Raw genomic sequence first — 13800 nt, forward strand, 5'->3', positions numbered from 1 at the left:
TTAACAGATCTCTCTGCCTCACTTCTCATCTGTCCAGTCCATCAATAGCATCACCCTTCAGGTCGTCCTATAAAGAAATCATCTACTACAGCAGTCCCCAACCTTTTTGGCACCAGGGACCATTTTCATAGAAGAAAATTTTTCCATGGACCAGGATGAGGGGCTGGTTTCGGGACGATTCAAGCACATTACATTTTTTGTGCAGTCAAACCTCTCTGCTAATGATAATCTGTATTTGTGGCCAGTCCCCAGCACTAGCATCACCACCTCAGATCAGGCATTAGATTCTCTAAAGGAGCGTGCATTCTCATAATCTAGCACACTAGATTCTCATAGATCCCTCGCATGCTGTTTACAGTAGGGTTCACGCTACTATGAGAATCTAATGCTATTGCTGATCTGACAGGGGACAGAGAGCTCAGGCAGTGATGCGAATGATGGGGAGCAGCTGTAAATACAGATGGAGCTTAGCTTGCCTGCCGATCACCTCCTGCTGTGCCTCCCAGTTCCCTATAGGCCATGTAGTGGTCTTGGTTGGTGGCTCCCAGGTAGAGGACCCCAGATCTAATAGATACGTGATCCTATTTTATTTCTGCTTTAAAAGTTCCCCTGGCTTACCCCTGCTTATAGAATAGAGGAAAAATAGTATAGAAAATGAGGATTGACTCCAATCTACCTTTCCAGTCTCATCCCCCACTACCCACATATCCCCTCTTACACCAGACATGTATGTTGCAAACTAAGATGATTCCCCGAACATACCATGCATCCCATTCTGTGCCTTTGCCACTGATGTTCCCTTTGCCTGGTAAAATCCTGGATGTTCTTCAAGGCCCACCTCAAATGTAACTTTCTTAGGAAGCCTTATTAAACCTTCAGAAACATAATTAAGTTTCCATATTCAAATAAAATACTCATCACCTTGTCTGGAGAGGCAGGATTAGCACAGTGACTAAGAAAACAGACTGCCAGGCTATGGAGGTTTATAAACTAAGTAACTTTAGGAAAATTATTTATAGTTCCTGAACCTCACTTACCTCATCTATAATATGGGATAATAACAATGCTCCTGTAGCGGGACTGTTGTGAGGACTAAGAATTAAAAAGTACTTAGCACAGATCTGGCAATACTGAGACTGAACAAATGTTAACTATTAGACATTAAAATAAACCATGTCAGTCTCTGAACTACTTGAAAGCAAATACTATGCTTTGGTTATCTGTGTATCCCCTGTTCCTAACATCTGGCACAAGAGCACTCGGAATTTTCTCAAATGAAAATGAAGTTGGGATTAAGAATCACCAGGACAGTATGTGGGGTGGGGGGATACTTGGGGGAGAAGAACTGCAATTATTAGGTCAGAAAACCTTTAGGGAACATCAAGAATATTTTATATTGAGAAGAAATCAGGCTGTATATTATCATTTGTCTATCAGCTCTAAGCATTCATAGCCCAAACGATTACTGCTCTAATGCTCTGGCTCATCACGACAATGTTTATTACAATTTTTATTTGGCTTTCTTTCAGGCTTTGGGTTATTACTTTCTGGGCCCTAGGCCTGTGCTAATTTGCATGACTTTTAAAGTAATCATTAGATTTAAAAAGCAATTCTGCAATTTAAACCCATGGCGCTTAACTGACTTCCTACCTCAAGGCACTAAATTACCCTGAAACAGCTCATCAGACCTACCAGTCTATACAAGAGCAGAAAGTGTTACAGTTGTGTTTTAGAACTTGCACTGATGATTCAGAAAATGTTAGGCTTAAGAGCGGATCTCCCAGCATGGCAGGACTCCAAGCGCCCATAAAGGGATGTGTACGTTTTTAAAGGAGATGTCCACCACTCTGGCCTGAAGAGCCACCCCTCCCCTGCAGGGCGTGCGTGTGCGTGTGCGTGTGCGTGTGTTTTTCGGTGGCTGCGCGGCCACGCCCTGGGATTTCCTGACTGGCAGGTGGCCCGTTAATGAGTCCTGACATCGGGGTCACCCAGGCATGCAGAACAGCAGGAGCCTCCCCGCGAGGCGGACAGTGCCGCGGACGCCTGCGAGCCGTGCGCCCATCACATGGGCTGAGGTCTGGGCGGGCATCACTCGTGGGAGAGCTGGCCAAGCCCGGCAGGCAGGAGGGCAGTCCAAAGGGGAATGTGCGCGAGGGGCTGCGGGCAAGGTGGATAGATCCTTCACAGGGCTTGGCGCTCCCTGTGTTTTGAGGGGCAGGACCTTGCACCAACCTCCACGAAGGCATCGGTCAGGTCACTAGCACGGTCCATCACTGGCAAATGGCGCCCGGCCACGATTTTCACCTTCAGCTTCCCCGGCATCGTCTAGGCTTCGGCCTCTCCTTGAGCTCCTGCAGAAACAAACAAATGAGTCTGCGCCGAGCGCGGGGCCCGGCGGGGGAGGGGCGCAGGCGCGTGGGGAGCGGCGCGCGCCGGCGGGAGCGCGCGAGGTAACTGACAGCGGAGGGCGCGCGGGGGCGCCCGGCCGTCGCGTAGCGGGTTACCACTCACTCTCGCAGGAGAAAGGGGGTCGTCCCGCGCGGGCTCTGAGGCCTCATTCCGGAGAGGCAGCCGAAGGAAGGAGCCCGATGGGTTCTTCGGCCCTGACCCCACAGTGCTGGAAAGAGAAGCAAGACCCAGTCAGCATCGCGTTGAGCCTCTGCCGCACCTGCTTGTGTTTCTCCACCCCCCAAAATGGCGGCTCTCAGCGCCTGGAGGAAGCATCGATCACTCGGCGCTCTGCCCACTTGGCGGGGGAGAAATTATATTCCCCGAGAAAGAGATGAAGGGGGCGGAACTGACTTGGAGGAAGCGGGAGGGCAGGGAAATGGGTCGAGTCCTGCATCATCCACCGAGGGGGCGGTCAGGCGGTGTTGGTGCGGTGCTGCTGCCTTCGAGGCAAACGCGCCATCCTCGCGGGGCTGCGCGCCCACCCGGGTCTTCTGAGCTGCAAGCGCCGCGTTTCGGAAGGGCTGTGACAGAAGCAGCAGCAGCAGAGACTTGCTAGAGGAGCGTTTTCAGTCGGCCGTTAGTGCGTGGTCCATAAGACTAATGTATCTGGTTTCTACCCGGAAGGGGTACAGGTGCGGTGAAGGTTTTTGTTTTCTATGAAAGAGTAAGAAATAGAGACATCTCCGATAATGGAATAAGTATTATTTCGTGAAACTGTTGATTTGGTCTGGTCATGTGTACTTTGAAATCGAAAGTCACGGGTTGAAAAGTTTGCCTTGCACTCTTAAATTGTCTCATTGTGCTTATTAAGCAACTACAAGCCTAAAGGCCTGCACTTCTGGCAGAAATAGTTAAGGGCGTCCTGCCGTGGGAAAGTTTAGTCAACCATGAGAAATGAACCCGAAGAGCATTAAACATCTTGAAAACTTGACCCAATTGTACATAGGTAAACGTGCTAAAATGAGGCATTATCTAAAGGCTCAGACCATCTGAAAAAGATTAGGGAAATTGAGGCACACAGAGGACGTAACACAAATCACTCCATAGCAAATATTAAAATAAATATAAAAACCAGCATTAACAATATACTCCATATCAAATACCAAAATCAGCGTTAGCAATGCCGGTGGAAACATTATAACATTGGAATCGTCAGGAATGGAAAATTCCTAAATGACGATATCAGTATGATATTTTTAACTTCAAAAGTACTCAACGGGATAAAGTACTCCAAGCAGTAGTGACCCGGAATTACCTTTTCAAGGCAAAAATTCCTTTCACAGAAGGAATATTGTTTACATAAGCAAGGGGAAAGGAAACCATAACCAAAAGAAAAAGGAAACGACTTCCTCAAAATGAAAATCTAAAAAAATAAATTGCTGAGTTTTTGAACTAGAGAGACCATTATCTATTCAAACTGTCAAAAAGATAGAGACCATAGTTCCCATGCAAATTTCCTTAGATCCACCTGCAGCTTTTTCTAGAGTTTGACAAAAATGCCCTTGCCAAATTCTGAAGGTTGACTATCCTATGTGATTAGTGTTTCTGGTTGTTTTTGGTTGGAGTGAAATAGCTTTTTCTAATAAAATTAGAGTATTACCACATTACCAGTTCATTTTTTTTAATACAGAAATGTATAATGGAAAACTAGTAAAAAAACTTGAAGTTTAGCAACAATCTTAATGAAAGATAATGCAGTAATACAAGATGTTGTAATGTAAAAAATATTTGCAAATTGCACAATTAGAGGTTAGCAATCTCAGCCTCCTAATTAGTAGACTGTAAGGTACTTGTACATACCTGTTGCCCTAGGCTTCATCAACAGGAGATTATAATTAAGATGTTTCCTGAAGGCTATTTTTAGTAGAATTAAGCTTGATTTCAGTTTAACCGTTTCCTAATAATTGTACTAGTTTGTTTTAATTAATGCTGGGAACAGTACTGTCTTTCCTGACAAATGTATGGTGATCTAACTCCTGATTACCTTATCCTGCTCCTCTTTTTGCATTTTAAATTCTACAGTAATAGGAGTGAACTTACATTGTTCGCTGTGTGCCAGGTGCTGAATTCAGTGCCTCACAGCTTTTAAGCCTCCCTAAAATCCCATGAGATAGGAATTATCAGCCTTCATTTTATACATTAGGAAATTGTGGTTTTGCAAAGCTGTGGTGATTACCTAAGGTCACAGAGCTGGTAATGATGGAGACAGGATTTAAATCTAAGCAATGTAATTCCAAGAACCCATGCTCTTTAAAGGCTACATGTAGTTTACCAGGAAAGTATGCTTTTTGTGCTGCCTGGAATATCTTTCTCATAGTCATCCTATAAAACACTTAAAAATTAATAGTTCAGTTCAAAAATCACTTCTATATCTTTTCTGATCTCCTTCCTAATAAACATACTCTCCACTCTGACCTACATTATTACAAAATCTACATTTATTATTGCACTTTCCGCGTGGTAAATTTTTGTCTTTCTGTCTCCTACCAAACTTTGAGTACCTTGAGGGAAAGACTGTTTCTTATTCATCTCTCAATTCTCAGTTTTTTGCCCTGCGCACCTCATGGAATCAACAAATGCTTGTGGAATTACATGGAGTAACAGTTACCACCCATACTATTACTGCTTTGCTTTCTTTTCTTTCTTGGCTTCCTAAAATGTTCCTTATCATCTCTCTCTATCCCTTCAAGGTTAAACTTCTGAAGGGTTGTCTGTACTTGCTGCCTTCTCCTTACTTTCTAGACACTCCTAAACCTTTTTATGTCTGTGTTTAGCTACCACCGCTCTACAAAAACGGCTTTCACTAACATCATCAATATAACCTCTGGTTGCTAAATCCAGTGAACACTTTTCAGTTTTCATTTTACATGACTCAATAGCACTTGATGCTGTTGACCACACTCTCCTTAAAATACTGTTCCTCTTGGTATTCAGATACCATGCCTCTTTTACCTATTCTGGTATATACATCTGTCTTCTCAGCCTACTCATTGTCCTTAACTATTAAATACGTGTTTCTCTCAGGTTCAGTTTTTGGCCCTTATTCTCTTCTAACTATACCCTCTCCCTAGGTGATCTCCTCCATGCTCATAATTTAAATTGCCATCTGTTTAGCCAAGAACTCTCAAATTTTTGTCTTTAGCCCCTAACTTTCTTCTAGGATCTTGACCCATATGCAACTTTGTAGTTCGTATTTCCATTTGGTGTATCAAAGTGACCTCAAAGTCAAAATGTCCAAAACTGATCTGATTTTCTTTACCTTCCCCGTAACTACAACACCACCAATCACACACAAAAATCCTAATCTTCCTCTACTACGTTCTCCATCTCAAACAGTACCAACACCAACTACATATTCAATTGTTCAACCCAGAAACTCACTGATTTAAGTTTGAAGGTGTATACAAATGACAACTTGGACTCAATTCAGTTACTTTTGCTTTGATTTACTTATAAAGCAGTAAATCAGCTGTGCTGAGACTAAAAATGCAGTAAGTAGGCAGCTAGTTATCTTCATCTTCCCATTGGCTCCCTTGTATCTCATGAAGGCATGCCTAATGTACCATGGGAATAAGGGCCACATTGAATAAAATATCCTCTGGACTGGAAGATTATTGAAGTAGAACACATTGCTTTGTGTCAGTACCCATCAATGCATTCAGTGAGCAATGGTACCCAGGTATAACGGGCAGGTACTTTCTTATCGTGGCAGCACCAAGACAAGCTTCCCTTATTAGTGCCTGTACTGCAAAGCCTGAAGATTTTCCATTTATGTCTACCTAAAGGCCTTGTACAAAACTCTAGCTACAACTGATAGTTATCTTTAATTCTTCCTCTTCTTCAGCCCTGACACTCAATTAATCACCAAGTCCTTTTGTTTATAATTCATAAAAATCTCTCAGATTCATCTATTTTCCACCATTACCTATCACCTGGAAGGCTAATATCCCTACTACCACTCTTGGTTTTTTTCTAATACATTCATCACAAAGTGGCTCAAGTGAGCTTTTTTAATAGCAAATTTGAATAAATATTTAAGGTGATGCATATCCCAATTACCCTGATTTGATTGTATATATCAAATTATCATATGTACACCAAAAATATATACATCTAATACATTTCAATCAAAATATATTTTTAAAATAATACCAAATTTGTATAACTCTGTTATAGGAGAATTTTTTGCCAAAGATTGGGGGATTCTCCATTATTGTAGTCAGACCTTTTCTTTATAAGAAAGTATTTAAAATGTTCAGAATTTAGGCCAGGCACAGTGGCTCTCGCCTGTAATCCTAGCACTTTGGGAGGCTGAAGTGGGAGAATAGCTTGAGGCCAGAAGCTTGAGAACAGCCTGAGCAAGACCCTCTCTATATAAAAAATAAAAATATGGTGATAATACACATCTGTAGTTCCAGCTACTTGGGAGGCTGAGGCAGGAGAATCACTTGAGCCCAGGAGTTTGAGGTTGCAGTGAGCTATGATGATGGCACTGCACTCTAGCCTGGGAGATGGAGCAAGACTCTGTCTCAAAAAAACAAACAAACAAAAAAAAAAAAAAACCAGATGTTCAGAACTTCAAGAGACAGATACCAGTCAGAAGTGAATTTTTATTTTATGTTTGCCTTGTTGGGTTTATTTAAAGTCAAACTCTCTCAACCTTGTGTTGGCTTCTCAACCTTGTGTTGCCTTTTCTCCTAGTGCTAGGTCATTCCATTTTATTTTAACATTATCTATGCACTGAAGAAGGTCTCAATTTACCCAATATGTACAATTAACCCAACACTGTATATATATGCTCTTGTTCACACTTTTCCCTTGCCAATTAGGTGGTATTAATAATTAGAGTTTTTATAGTCCTATAGGCCATTATCTTCACAGAGGCACTAACTATAACATCAATTAGATTAATTAAGATGACACATAATTTCCAAACCCATTTGTTAACTTCCAGTCTTTTCCTGTTGTTAGAGGAGCCACTTAATAATGTATCCAAGGTATCTTGGAAAGCCAAGGTAGATGTATTGGCTTAATTTGTAATGAGCAGGATACCACAGCCCCCAAGCTGAACTGTGGACTAGTATTATTTGAAGAAGTGCTGACAAGTAGACAGTTACAAATCACTGCAATTGATGGAAAGAACAAAAGTGAGCTGTAGTATCCCTATACTGTCCATATGATACGATACCTATCCAGTCTGTTCCAGACAACTGTATAAGAGGTTTCTAAACTTGCTGTAGATTGTGTTGCTTCCCACAGGAGGGAGTCACTTCACACAATATAGGTACCATACATGCAGGCACCTACTGTAATTCAGATGAGGTGAAGTTGAAATTTTAGCCTTAAGTAGCAATACTTATGGGAACCATATTAGAACAAGAAAAGCCAATTACATGTCTTTTAAATTTTTTTTAATTTTTATAGATTTGGGAGTACAAGTACAGTTTTGTTACATGAATATAGTGTATAGTGGTGACGTCTGGGCTCTTAGTGTAACCATCCACCCGAATTGTATATGTTGTACCCATTAACTAATTTTTCATCCCACACCCTGCTCCCACTCTCCCACCCTGCCCACTCTCCAATCAATTATGCCACTCTCTATGGCCATGTGTACACATTACTTAGCTCCCACTTATAAGTGAGAACATGTGGTATTTGACTTTGTTTGTAAGTTATTTCATTTAAGGTAATGGCCTCCAGTTTCATCCACGTTGCTGCAAAAGACATGATTTCTTTCTATTTTATGGCTGATTAGTATTCCATGGTATATATACACCACATTTTCTTTCTTCATTCATCTGTTGATGGACACTTAGGTTGATCCCATAGCTTTGCTATTGTGAATTGTGTTGTGATAAACTTTACACATCTTTTAATACTAAAGAGGTTGGGAGTTGAGTAAATACCACAAGTATAAAATTCAGCTACATACCCTTGGACTTTAGCCATTACTAATCCCGCCTTGTACCTTGGCTGCCAGGTAACTAATCTATGTCTCACCTCCCATTTGAGCAAAGAAACCTACCCTCATCACCATCAGAAAGGTTTACTCAAACATCCCCTGACACATACTACCTAGCTTAAAACTCTTCAGTGTCTCTCTACTGCTGTTAAAATAAAAACCAAAATTTCTAATGTAGACCATAAGACTCTATGAACTTATGGTGCACATTACCTACTTTCTAGCTTTATTTCGCATTACTCTCCAACTGCCCTGTTGCAACCACATCGGTCATATTTCAACTGCAGAAAAACCATGTTCCATTTCTTAATAATTGTTGTTGGGATAACTGGATAGCTATATTAAAGAAGAAAAAATTGAATATGTTCGTCACATCATAATACTTGGAACTTATATCACAGACAAAAGATTGATATTTTTTTCTGTAAACAGCTTCTAAAATAGCTAAAATTGTTTTGAAAAATCGACAAGGAATATAAACAGATGACTCGCAGAAAAAGAAAGTCAAATCATCCTTTACCATATATTAATAAATAGATACCATAATAAAAAGATGCAAATTGAGACCATAATGAGTTGTCATTTCTTACATATCAGGTGTAAATCCAAATGTTTGACAACGTAGTCTGTTGACAAGGCTGTGGGGAAGCCTCATATATTGCTGCTGGGAATGCAAAATGATACAACCGCTATGGAGAAGAATTTGACAATATCTAGCACAATTAAGTATGGATTTGTGCTTGACCCAATAATTTCACTTCTAGAAACCTATCCCAAAGAAACACCAGCAAAAACACAAAAAGTTCTGTGTACAAGACTATTTATGACAGCATTCTTTGTATTACCAAAAGACTATTGCATATGCCTGCCATAAAAAAAGACAATGAATAAACTGTTATGTTGCATATTTGAATAATTTGCAACTTAAAATTAATGAAGAAAATTTCTATATATGACTATGGTGTTATCAGGATTTGCTGGTTAAACATTTTTTTAAAAAGCATATTTAGAAAAGTGTATTGAGAAAAACAAAAGCAAGCATCTTTTATTTAAGAAAAGGGAGGAAAAATAATACAGAAATGTATTTGCATACATTATTCTTAAATGAAAGATAAACCAAATCTAATAAAAATATTTACTTACGGAGGGATAGAGAGGACAGAGTGGATAAGATAGGAATGAAGCTAAACTTTTCTGAATGTTCCTTGTTTGGTAGCATCAACTTTGGAAAAATGTAAATGATTTCCATAATTATAAAGTAAAATGAAACAAAACAGATTAATTGAAAGGAAATTAAATAAATCTAATTATGTAGAGAGATGGAAAATTAACCATACAGAAGAGAATTATTTCAAGTTCCTTTGCAACATAGGGATTTATCTATATATCCCTAGTGGGAAATATCCTAAGGACAAAAATAACTGCAAAGCAATCTTAGACTGATTTTGTAATCATATTGTTAGCAATAATATTGATATTATGTATCTGAAATTATATGTGTATATGTGTGTATATATATAGAGAGAGAGAGAGTTTCTGCATACAATTAGTTTAATTTCTTCAGGAACCAAGATTTCAGGGTAAGAAAAAAAAGAGATACAATCATCCTAATTTATAGTTAGAAATACTATGAATAGTATGAATTTATAATCTATTTTCTCTTTAAAAAAAAGTTTTTTTAACTCCATCCATTGACATGTCATATAAATATTGACCAAGCAGTACCAGTGAATTCCCCTAGTGCCAAGATTGTGGTCTCTACTCTGAATACCATTTTCCACTTAAAAGGACCAAGACATATCCTTAGAGAAATGGCTAATTGTAGGTCTGGATTAAGTTAAGTTGGTCATACTAGAAAGCAAGGAATCTATCAAAGACTCCTAGGGTAATGACAGAGGAACTCAGAAGTCAATAAAAGAGGCTCCTAGTGGCTAAAAATGGAGCAATTTGAAAATCAAGAAGATCAATAACTGCATTGGAACACATCAAATTTGTAGAAATCCAGAGTCTATAATGATATTAACAACAACAGAGAAAACAAACAAACAAAACTGGCTGATCCCTTTTGAGAATGCTAGGAAACCAATACATTATTCTAAAAACAGAAACTAAAGAGAATGAATTAAGCATTTATTTTGCCTTTTCTGAAGAATTGCACATCAGGGTAACCTGAAGGAGTAGTTGATGAGAGAAAGTTTCTCTCTACAGAAATATTTCAGTCAATAAATGAGTAAGAAATGGTAAAATTAAAATGTTGCCAATCTGCAGCTCCTAGTGAAATCCTGGATTCAGGCAATGGTGATTAATGTTTGCTGACATCACAAAAGGAGAGACAATCAAGCTTATGCCCTGCCTGATTTGATGCAACAGGATGTACACAGGAATACCTCCCATTGAGGTATTCCTGCTAAAAAAAAGAAAAAAAAATAGAACCTGAATCTGATCAAACCACATACCTATTCCAGTTTGGTAGAAAATACAGTAGACAGAGGAGCATGTCAAATAACACCATTGCGAGGCAATCAGGAAAATCTATTAATAAAATAAGGGCAATTCTATAGAACAAGTTACTGTTTCTTCAACAAATACATCACAAGAAAAATAAAGAACTGGAGAAATGTTATATATTTTAAAAGATTTAAGACATAATTCAACCAAATAATGTATGAATCCTGATTGGATCCTTATGTTAACAAACTGTAGGAACATTTCTGAGACAATCAGGAAATATGAATCTTGAATGGATATTGATAATGTTTATTGCTAAGTTTCTTAGGCATAAAAATAGCATTATAGATATTTTAACTTCTAATGTTAGAGATACATACCATAATATGAGTTTTCTTTAAAAGTTTGTCCACTCTGTATCTGGAATATTCGTGACCCCTTCCCTTTCCTCCTGTGTTCACATTGATCCCTGCGCATCTTTCAAATTTCAACTCAAACATCACTTCCTACATCAGCTTCTCCTGTTACGTAGTACCATAAGTACCTAAAGTTATTCCTTCTGATGATAAAATAATTGTCACTAATTATGCAAGTAGTTATTTACTTAATGTCTCTCTGCCCTGATAATATATAACACCCATGAAGTCCAGCACTGTCCATTTCTGCTTCCTCATTTCATCTCTGATATATTATGCACAGTAGGAATTTCAATACATTTTTTATTGAATGGATATAATGTCATATTCATGTGTAAGAGCCTATGGTGAATTCCCCTGTCCAGTGGAATGCTAAGGACCAGCACGAAGATAATGTTCCTGGATTCAAATACTGACTGCCATTTACTAACTATGAGATTGAGTAAATTATTTACCCCTTCCTATAAAATGCAGGATTGTTGGGAGACTCAAAATAATGCATTTAAAGTTTCTAGCACACAGGAGTGTTCAACAATTGTTAGCTGTTTATTTATTCACTTAGCAAACATTTTTATGTGGCAGAAACTGTTCAGGGAACCAAGAGATTTCATGATGTTATCCCTGCCCTCATGGAATACATTGTAATAGAGGAGAAATTCAATAAGTAAATGAATACTAAAATGTTGGGCATATATGTATCCAATAAAGAATAATAGGTAGGCCAGGCACAGTGGCTCACGCCTGTAATATTAGCACTCTGGGAGGCCGAGGTGGAAGGATCTCTCAAGGTCAGGAGTTCGAGACCAGCCTGAGTAAGAGTGAGACCCTGTGTGTACTAAAAATAGAAAGCAATTATCTGAACAACTAAAAATATACATATAGAAAAAGCCGGGCATGGTGGCGCATGCCTGTAGTCCCAGCTACTTAGGAGGCTGAGGCAGAAAGATTGCTTGAGCCCGGGAGTTTGAGGTTGCTGTGAGCTAGATTGATGCCACAGCACTCTAGCCTAGGCAACAGAGCCAGACTCTGTCTCAAAAAAAAAAAAAAAAAAAAAAAAAGATAGGGAGACATTGTTTTAAACAGAGTAACTCAAAAATAATAACTCTCTGAGGAGGTAATACCTGAAAAAAGGAAGAGAATGAGCAATGCAAAGATGTAGGTAGGGGGAAGAGGGATGGTAAAAAAATTAACTTCCCCATAATCTACAAAGATTGTGGATTGATTTATTTCTTCACTATAGTTCTGTCAATTTTTTGGTTTACATAAACAGCTGTTATTTGTAGCATGCAAAATTAGAAATGTGATGCCTTCCTGATAAATTGAACATTTTAACATTATGAAGTGACCTGCTAGGAATATTTTTTGCCTTAAAGTATATTTATTTCATTTATATTACTATAGCAAGGTCAGCTTCCTTTGGTCAGCATTCCCATGCTATTAATTTTTTCTTATTCTTTTTTTCAACTTTTGTGTTTATAATTTTTGTTTATTATAAGCAGTGTTGATGAATAAATAAATTTGTTGAATGAAGACAGCGCTATATGTCCATTATTAGAGAAAGTAAAGGTCTCATCTAAATGGTAGTTCCTCAGTGTTTTACATGACCAACTTTTAAGCCTTTCAAATATATGTACCCCTTTGAAAGAACTTTTAGGAACTTTTGACTGCAGGGCTCCACCTTCCCCCACCCTGCTGGGTGTTATGTGGCATTTCCTCCCCTGCTAACCACAAGGCAACTTTAGAAGGAGGTATCTTAGGTAAAAAGTAGATCCTGTAATTTTATATGCTAAGGAACTGGGGTATGGTTGTAATTTGCCTATGGTTTGTGAGCACTCCCCCTCTTTCCTTCCTGTAACACGCTTCTTGTAAACAATAAAGTCTAATTTTAAAATTCTACTTCAGCGATTATATTTTCCACAAGTACAAAAGTCCTGAAGCAAAAATTAGCCCAATTATATCTTGGGGAAAAGTAAGCAAGAAGAAGAATGACAGCTGAGTGTTTCTTTTGTTGTTCTTGTCATTAGGGAATGAAATTGGCCCACTGTTTTGATATTACCTTTCCCATCCTTGGAACAAACCATGTATTTTCCCATTGTTGCTCTCGTTCCTCTAGCTTAAAGTGGCCCTTCTCTCCCCACCTACTCAAATTCTGCCCAAATCTTACTGTCCCCTCCAACATCAATTAATATTTACTGACAACCTTTCATACATTATACGAGATATAAAATAGGCGCCTTGATCTCCAGGTTGCAATTTAGATGCATAGATAAAATATTTACACATGAAAAATGTAACTACAATAAATGACTATACAATGGGTGTTAACTGAATGGTTTGGACATTATATACTAAAGGAGTTCAAAAATCTCGGAATAATCAGGGAAGAAGCCTCACAAAGAAGGTGGAATTTGAGTTGGACATTATTGGATTAGCAAGATCTAGATAGTGAGGATTCATATGAAAAAAGTCAAGAGCAAAAAGTGTTAAAGAAGAATGCTTGGGGCCGGGCGCGGTGGCTCA

At 38.8% G+C, this 13800-nt stretch overlaps 1 protein-coding gene across 18 annotated transcripts in view; it reads right to left on the bottom strand.

Moving 5' to 3' along the window:
* Nucleotides 1–2729, bottom strand: part of C2CD5 (C2 calcium dependent domain containing 5) — a 95733-nt gene extending 93004 nt beyond the window's left edge. For 16 of the 18 annotated variants that reach the window (XM_069490703.1, XM_069490702.1, XM_069490701.1 and 13 more), the window contains exons 1-2: nucleotides 2512–2729; nucleotides 2233–2351 (exon numbers count right to left, since the gene is read on the bottom strand). In XM_069490703.1, coding sequence (XP_069346804.1) covers nucleotides 2233–2322 — 90 coding nt within the window. In that variant the 5' untranslated portion in view covers nucleotides 2323–2351; nucleotides 2512–2729. Of the gene's footprint in view, nucleotides 1–2232; nucleotides 2369–2511 lie in introns of those variants that run through there. The other 2 variants (XM_069490696.1, XM_069490693.1) reach the window with 2 other exon arrangements.
* Between the last annotated feature and the right edge of the window lie 11071 nt (nucleotides 2730–13800).

The sequence above is a fragment of the Eulemur rufifrons genome, chromosome 16 (genome assembly GCF_041146395.1).
Source record: "Eulemur rufifrons isolate Redbay chromosome 16, OSU_ERuf_1, whole genome shotgun sequence".
In the NCBI taxonomy this organism is placed as follows: domain Eukaryota; kingdom Metazoa; phylum Chordata; class Mammalia; order Primates; family Lemuridae; genus Eulemur; species Eulemur rufifrons.